The sequence below is a fragment of the Prunus mume genome, linkage group LG2 (assembly GCF_029339155.1).
Source record: "Prunus mume cultivar Tortuosa linkage group LG2, ASM2933915v1, whole genome shotgun sequence".
NCBI lineage: Eukaryota > Viridiplantae > Streptophyta > Magnoliopsida > Rosales > Rosaceae > Prunus > Prunus mume.
This window is the reverse complement of record NC_142699.1, coordinates 4,075,403-4,084,370: the sequence shown is the minus strand read 5'-3', so window position 1 is coordinate 4,084,370 and position 8,968 is coordinate 4,075,403. Positions and strand designations below refer to the sequence as shown.

Genomic DNA, 8,968 nt, shown 5'->3' with positions numbered 1-8,968 from the left:
AATTTTCTCGGCAGCCAAACAAACCGTTAGCTCAAAGACGAAACGGATATTCCGTCCTGAAGCAGCAAAATTGGGAGCTCGGAAGCCGTAGAGGCAATAGAATAAAGCAAAAGAAGGAGAATGCAGCCTGAGAGACGCAAGGATGAGAGGAAATTTCAAGGTCGGTGGCGTCCATGGAAGAAGCGGAGACGAACTGAGGGAAGAGATGAAGATGAGGAGATCTATTTCAATGGTGGAGGAGACAAGGTAGAGAGCGTATGCCTGACGAAGAAGAAAGAAGAAGCTTCATGAGAGAATTTAGAGAGAGAGAGAGAAGTAGAGAGAGAAAAAATATCTGAGAAGGAAAAGAATAAAAAAACGAAAGGGGAAATGATGTGGGGGAGGACTCTGAGAGATGGTGGGGGCTATGGAGAGTTTGGTGGGGGCTATGGAGGAAGAGAGAGAGGCTGCGATGCCCCCACTTGATCTAACACGTCATCGATCAATCCAGGCTCTCCTCTTTTTCTTCCATTTGCTGATTCTCCATTAAATTAATTAAATTAATTAAATAATGGTGGAAGGGAGAAGAAGAAAATCTAGGGTTTCGGATTCTCCCCCAAGTCGGGTTTTTTTGAAACCTGAGACATGTTATTTGGTCGCTCGCTGGCTGCTGCTTTGGCCAAAAACGAGCAGCTCCTCAGCCAGCCTTGAAGTCTGATGCGTGCGTAGGCATTGACGTTATACAATGTACTTTTTTATTATCTTCAAATTACAACTTGTTTTCCTTTTATGAATTCAATACAAAAAGAAACAAAAACAAAAGTGATAAGACGCGGATGGATACAACATTGCACAACTCAATTGCCACTCGACACGATTGTAGAAGGATACATTATTGGGGCATCCCCAATCATAGCCTCAAAATAGGACTCTAAAAATGTGGTGGATGGAGAGCTATTTAGAGCTTTGGTAGAATATTTTAGACTCTAAAGATATCTTTCCCACAATGAGGGCTTTATATTCGGGGCTCTATATGATTTTTTTATGATAGTATTTCATTCAACGCATTATTGTTTCGCTTTTATGGCAAAGGATACATTATGAATCTATTTTGTTGCAAATATGTGATCAGGATTAGACCTGGCAATATTGTACCCGTTAACACAATACAAATTTGCACCCAAAAAAAAAAATTTAAGCATTTGGGTTGATGCTAAATGGGTCATATTGAAAAGGGGTAGACCCTTTAACCACTTGTTAAGTTAATTGGTCGTGACGTGTAAATTAGCAAATACCATTTAAGAGTATGGATAGTTAAGGTCATGAGTTCGAGTCTTAGCATATGTGTTGTGTGTATGTGAATTTGGTATATTATCGCTCATTTCAATAGGAAATGTCCTAAAAAAACGTATGAGTAGTTTTATATTTTTATATATCTTTCTTCTTTTTCCTTCTGTCTTTTCTTCCTTCTCCCTCAACTATTCTCTAGTTGATTTTATTTATTTAATTTTTAATTGGTCGTGTCATGGTATTCGTTATCTTAACATGTCATGTTCATTTATGGTAATTTTTTTTTAATAATAGAATATTAGGCAGATTAGCTCCTAAGTGAAGGTCATAGGATGCAAGCATTCACCCTTAATCCTGAAGGAGTGGGGACCTAAACTTCCAGGAGCCCCTTGGCCTTCCCCATTTTTTATTAATAAATGAAGGAGAAAAATTAATACACCGAAGGGGCAAAAAATCAAAACCCCGCAAAGAAATATAGAAGATGCAAGCGCTAATACTGAAGAAAATAACAAAACTAGCACACAAAAAAAAAAAAAAACTGAAGTTGCACAAAGGGGGACAAGAGTCCCAATAAAAATTTAAAAAAGCAAAAAAAGTCTCATTAACTTAACAAGTCATGTTGTGAAGAAAATAACCAAACTAGCAAAACCTATAATGAGGTTGAGAAGAAAGGTTATGAAAAAAAATATTGAAGTCGCACATAAGGAAACAAGAAACCAAAAACCAAAAAAGTCCCTTTAACTTAATGGGTCGTGTCATGTCAACCCGTTAATAAAAGCATGTTGACACTAACACGAAAAATACTACCCATTTTCCAAGTAAGGATGGATGAAAACTTAAAAAAAAACTATAAATACTTGACTAGTATTTTTTTTTCCTTTTCAATAGGGATATAGATTCAAATTTGGAACATATTCTAAAAAATGATAGATAAGTACCACTAAACTGAAAGTTAGTTGGTGTATAGCTCATGTATTCATGCAATTCTCATTAATCCAACACATATAGCCCAATTTTCCATTAATGTTCTCTTTATATTTGGGATTGTTTTTGAAATGGCTAAAAACTCTTTCTAACAACCAAAAGCATTTAGCTCTTTCTGACAATTAAAAGCGTTTATAATAGTGTTTGGGAGAATACTTATAAGTTCTTATGGGTAGAAAAAAAAAATCGAGAATAGAGGTGTTGGGATGGCTAATGGGGGTGGGGTTTTTTCTTTTATATTTTTCAGATTTTTTTAAAACTTTTTAATACTATTATTTGATACTTTCGTAGGGTAATTTTAATTTTCTGTAATGTTACGAATTCAGCCTTAATTTAACGGAAATTTGGATTGAATTCTTTAAAATATGACGGTAAGCTCTAAATTGGCTTTTTAAAAAAAAATAATATTTGAGTACTTACTTAATGTACCTAAAAAATTGATTGGGGGCAAATTGACAATAGAGAAATAGTTCAGGGTCAAGACCGCAGAAAACCCTTTGCATAAATTTTTATGTTTTCCTCAGACAAAACCCTTTTCAGAATATGTATGTAGGAATTTAGCATAGCTTTAAGTTGTAATATTAAAAATGGGAATTAAAGAGAAATTGGCTCCATGTCGACTCGGCGAGCTGCAGCTATTTGTGAGCCGTTTGCAAAACCACTCGGTCGACGGTGTAGGCAACCCAACTGCGCCCATAAGAACTTGTTGTAGTCTCGAGACTCGGGACACGTGTTGGGACAGCAACAGCATCTACGGAAATCACCTACGACCACACGAAAACTAAATATGCCTGCGTGGGCCAATAAAACCCTGACACGTACCCGCTACCCTCGCGATCAGTTCCCTGAAAATCCCATCCAGTAGGATTTTATTAATTGTATTGGTGTTTCGAAGCATCCGGAAGCGAAAATTCTAAACAAACGCATAAAAGGTACAAAAAAGACAAAGTCCCACCCACCTGTCGTGGACACGTGTCGGCATCGTAGTTATTCGTCCAGTCATATGTCCGTATTTCTCATATTATAGTATTGCTAAAGGACAAAGATATTTGAGCTGCACAGTTCCAACTTGTAATCTGATATTGGGCGTATCACCTTTTTTTTTTCCTTTTCTTTTTCGGTTTGCTAATTGAAAATTGATGTCGTAGTACACATTAGGGGTAGTTGCGGTTCGGTAACCCCGAATTTTTACCCAAATCGCAAACCGACCGACTTATTTGCGGTATGATGATTTTTGAAACCGCAAAACCGGTTGATTATCGCGAATTAGCGGTTTAAAACCGCAAGTTATCAAGCATTCACAAAAATATAAATTCACAACCTAAATAAATAAATACACAACCTCAACTTCTCAAACATATATAAATTTACAATCTCCTCAACTTCTCAAACATTCATAACCTAAAGAAAATTAAAGTTACAATTTCAAGCATTCCAATTAAAGTTAAATTTCTTAAGCATTCCAATTCCAAATCCTTTAAAGTTACAAACCAAAAGGAAAATGCAAAGCAAAATGAATTAAAGTTACAACTAAAAAGAAAAATATAATTCAAAGTTAATTAAAGTTACAAACTAAAAGAAAAATGCAATGCATCAATGTTACAAACTCAAGTGTTGATGGTGAGTGGATTTGAAGAATATTGTTGTGTTGTTTGAACACCAATGTTATCTACAAATAAAACAACATAGTTTAGTATATTTTATTATAAGAAGATCAAATAAAATAATATAGATTGGCTATACTTTGCGGTTTGCGGTAACCGCAAGTTTTGAAAATCAAATATCGCAACCGCAACCGCAAATGCGGTTCGGTTCTTCATACCGCAAATGCGGTTCGGTTTACCGCGATCGCGGTTTCATTGCGGTAAATAGTCGATTGGTTTTTGCGGTTTTTCGGTCTAAAATGCCACCCCTAGTACACATACTTCACATTTTGCTATTGCATCCAATACGCATAACAACCAAAAGTCATAAGTTAGGTTTTAAGGTGCATCTTATTTCTACTGAAAGTTTCGTGGATTGTATAGAGACATGCTTGTAATATCAATTTAAAAAATTTAAAGTTTATTTTTCACATTATTTCGATCGTCGAAACTTTGAGAGCAGGCATATGAGGCTTTAAATATCATAAGGAGTACCAAGCATTTTATGGCATTATTTTTTGAAATGTTACAAGTATTTTTGTTAGTTATGTGATTACTTTTGCTCGAGATGACCAGCTCGGGTTTGCACTTTGTATGGTGATTTTGAGTTGTAGAGACAATGATGATACAGCTTTGTTTATGCAGGTGGGATTGGTGGTAACATTGGGCATGACCCACATGCACTATATACTCTTAAGTGCTGCGCAGGTTCTGACCTTATTTGACAAGCTTGATGTTCTGGATGTTGAAAAGGTTGCAAGTTGTATCCTTTGGCATATCTTTTTCTAAATTGAAATAAATCTTTATATATATACACTTTCCATTGGTGAATGGTATTCAAATAGTTGTTACGCCTTGTGTTGAGAGGCTTCTTTTCTTATAGCTTCCTAAAAGGAGCTTTTAACAGAGACAGGCATCTACAAAATTAGGCCACTAACTATATAAAGGAGATCGAATTTCAGAAAATTAAATCGCTAACTATATAAGTAGGTTTAAGGTACGTCTTATTTCTTAATTTGTATTTTTACATTTTTCTACTGAAAATTTCGTGGATCGTGTAGTGGCACACCTGTGTAACATTAATTTAATAAATTTGAAGTCCATTTTCAACATTATTTTGATGGCCGAAACTTTGGAGCAGGCATAGGAACTTTAATGTTACACTTATTATTTTTAGTTATACGATTACTTTTGTTAGATAAACATTGTTCTTGCTTAGTAGACCATTTTAAAATACAAATTCGTGAAATATAATGTGTGTTTATATGATCACCTTAAAGATGTTTTTATTTTATTTTAAAAAAACTTGATTAACAAAAGAGAGACAAGAAGAATGTGTTTGGTTTCCTGTTACTTTAATTGATAGTTTCGTAGCAATTACTAAATTTCATGCAATTTTTGTTCCTAAATTACCCTTGTATTAAATTTGAACCCCCACTTTTAAATATGCAATGTGGAGGGTATTATTGTAAAACAAACATATTTTATTATTGCATAAACTAAATGTGGAAGTGAAAAAATAAATTCCTTGTTTTCATTTTCCAAGAATTCCCACATAATGGAATGAAAGTCTTCTATTCACATGCCATAGAATGAGCATGCCAACTTCATTACCAAGGAGTCCATCTATTATGCGAACCAAACGGGTTGTCACTTGAGCATGAAAGTCTTCTATTCACATGCCCTATCATGAAAGTCTTTTTTCTTTTACTTTTATACAAGTAAACTTAGGATCTCGGGTGTAGTAGTAAATGTTCTTCTTAACCACTTAAGCAACAAGCCCATTGCTATCAATTTTATTTTATTTAAAATTTTAAAATTTTCATTTGTGTAATTATTATTTTTTTATTTGTCAAATTGTGTAATTCTTTAGAGTTTTTTTCATTTATATCTCCAATCCCTAAGGCCCAAAGGATGAGAAAGCCCTAAAAACCTTCAGTTTGGGCTAAGCCTTACTTGGGCTATGTGAAATATTATCAGGTCTGCCCTTGAGGACTTCTGTTCATTTGCCTCCCAGTTTCAACGTTTCAAAGTATGCGGCCTTTTCCACTATATACCCTGCATTTTGCAGAAGCGAGAAAACGACAGAAAACGGATAAGCAAAACGGCGGCACATTGTCACCCACCACCGCCTCTTCAGTCTTCAAGCCTCTCTGCTTTCTCTTATGTGATACCTGTTCTTCCTTTTGATAGCTTTTATTCAACTTAAAAAAAGAAGAAGGAAACAGGCTCTGGGTAAGCTTGCTCTCTCTAGCTTTATCTCTTCTGCTCTAAATTCATTTCTCTCTGTTACAAACACCCAACCCAAGTCTGCAATCTGTTTTTGTTTTTACTATCTTTGCTATATTTTTGTCGAAGCATGGGATTTTGAGTGCTTGGGTTTTGGTTTCTGTACACTAGGAAGTGAAGTTATGGATATGGTGGTACCTTTAAAGCAAACCCCTGATGGGTTTTGCTCATTTCACAGAGTTCATAGGAACAGTACAAGAAAGAGTGGTACTTTTTGGGGTAGGGTTAGTGATAAGGTTGGTCCCGCCACACCCAGTTCTGTGAGGGTCTTTGTGGGCTGCAGAACTCGGTTTCTTGTTCTGTCTGATAGCATTCAATGTAGAATACATGATGGTTACCAGAAACATAGGCGAAAGCCTGTACTTGTTGCATCGAAGGTTGAAACGCTTAGTTCCAATGGTAGGTTGCAAAATGTTGAAAATACCCCACATGGGAGTTTGAATAAAATGGATTCTTCGAATGGTTTTGAGGAATTTGAGAGTAACAATCAGCTCCGTAGACTGGTTAGAAATGGGGAATTGGAAGAGGGATTTAAGTTTCTTGAGACCATGGTTTATCGTGGCGATGTTCCGGATAATATTGCGTGCACGAGTTTAATCCGTGGGTTTTGTAAGAGTGGAAAGACAAGGAAGGCGACACGGATTATGAACATTCTAGAAGAGTCCGGGGCTATTCTTGATGTTATAACTTACAACGTTTTGATTAGTGGGTACTGCAAAGCTGGTGAGATTGATAATGCTTTAAGGGTTTTAGACCGCATGAGTGTTTCTCCAGATGTTGTCACTTATAATACAATCCTGCGTACTTTGTGTGATAGTGGGAAATTGACACAAGCGATGGAAGTTCTTGATCGGCAGTTGCAAAGGGAGTGTTATCCGGATGTCATTACATATACCATACTGATTGAAGCAACTTGTAAGGAATATGGTGTTGAGCAGGCTATGAAGCTTTTGGATGAAATGAGGAGCAAAGGATGCAAGCCTGATGTGGTAACTTATAATGTTCTTATCAATGGTATTTGCAAGGAAGGGAGGTTGGATGAAGCAATCAGATTCTTGAATGAAATGCCATCATCTGATTGCCAACCAAATGTCATTACCCACAATATTATTTTGCGTAGCATGTGTAGTACTGGGAGGTGGATGGATGCTGAGAAACTATTAGCTGACATGGTTCTCAGAGGCTGCTCTCCTAGTGTTGTTACTTTCAATATTTTGATTAACTTCTTGTGCCGGAAGGGTTTATTGGGTCGAGCAATTGACATTTTGGAGAAGATGCCTAAGCACGGTTGTACTCCAAATTCCTTGAGTTACAACCCATTGCTTCATGGATTTTGCAAGGAAAAGAAGATGGATAGGGCAATTGAGTATTTGGATATAATGGTTTCTCGGGGCTGTTATCCCGACATTGTGACCTACAATACTTTGCTCACAGCCTTGTGCAAAGATGGAAAGGTTGATAACGCAGTTGGGATACTCAATCAACTAAGTAGCAAGGGTTGCTCTCCTGTTCTAATCACGTACAATACAGTAATTGATGGGCTCTCAAAGGTGGGAAAAACAAAACGTGCCATAGAGCTTTTGGATGAGATGCGCAAAAAGGGTCTAAAGCCTGACATAATTACTTATTCTTCTCTTGTGGGAGGGCTTAGTAGAGAAGGAAAGGTTGATGAAGCAATTAAGTTTGTCCATGATTTGGAAGATTCGGGTATCAAGCCCAATGCAATTACTTTCAACTCCGTCATGTTGGGGCTTTGCAAGGCTAAGCAAACTGGTCGTGCAATCGATTTCCTGGCTTATATGGTATCAAAAGGATGTAAACCTACTGAAGCAACATACACCATTCTCATTGAAGGCATAGCTAATGAAGGCTTAGCAAAAGAGGCGTTGGAGTTATTGAACGAACTGTGCTGTAGAGGGGTTGTGAAGAAAAGTTCTGCTGAACAGGTGGCAGTCAAGATGTAGCCTTATACACAATTCATCTTTTGCTCTTGGATGATAGGTCATTGTTAAATTATGCCTTTGGATTTCATCAGCAACATTTCCCATTATAATGACTTCCCAGTGTCCAATTCTTACTCTTTTTCTGCCATGAGGAGCAGAATCCAAAATCAATTTTGTTAGATGCCATAAAACCTTGTCCTCACATTTGTTTGATCTGATTCTTGTACTACTGATGAATACTTGGTTGTCTCTTCAGTAATGTCCACTATCTCAGTTTTATATAAATATTCATGTTTCCTTCATTATGCTAGCTTGCAATAGTGTGATAGTTATCTCTAATACTTCCATAATACTGGGATGCTTTTTGTTATATTTTTTCTCTTGTTAAAGTCAGAGTGTTGGTGACCATGATTGTTTTAACAAACCCCATGGCATTACATTAGGCATTTTTCTTCTGTTATATTGTTATTTTGCCCGAAGACATGTAGAATTGAAGCCAAACAAAAATTCGGTCATCTTGTGTTACAAACCCTGCTCCATGTTGCTCAAATTGGTCATGCTATTGACAGTATGAGAAATCAGCTGATGCGTAGTTTCTGACTATTTACCTTGTTGCTACGCGAAGCATTGGCAGAATGATTGTGAGTAGCTCTTATTGGGCGATTTATTTCAGACAGCAAAGTTAAAAGGGATATGAAGAGGTGCCGAGTAGTTCATATGGATCTGTCAATTAAACTACTTAGTTTACCTGGTCATTGACATCTACCTGAATTGGGGTGGTTTCCATTTGCCCTAGGCCATGTTATCTTTTCTGGGGTGCTGATCATCCATACAATATTG

The 8,968-nt window shown here is 36.6% G+C and overlaps 1 protein-coding gene across 1 annotated transcript; it reads left to right on the top strand.

The window, feature by feature from the left end:
• Window positions 1–5,956: 5,956 nt before the first annotated feature.
• On the top strand, window positions 5,957–8,433 carry LOC103319447 (Pentatricopeptide repeat (PPR-like) superfamily protein). The gene is made up of 2 exons (XM_008220989.3): window positions 5,957–6,131; window positions 6,297–8,433. Exon 2 carries the CDS (start codon window positions 6,308–6,310, stop codon window positions 8,147–8,149), a length of 1,842 nt encoding a protein of 613 aa, XP_008219211.2. The 5' UTR covers window positions 5,957–6,131; window positions 6,297–6,307; the 3' UTR covers window positions 8,150–8,433.
• Window positions 8,434–8,968: the final 535 nt, after the last annotated feature.

What these genes read in the sequence shown, in the direction of transcription:
- LOC103319447 (XM_008220989.3), top strand. Translation starts at nt 6,308, where the DNA reads ATGGATATGGTGGTACCTTTAAAGCAAACCCCTGATGGGTTTTGCTCA.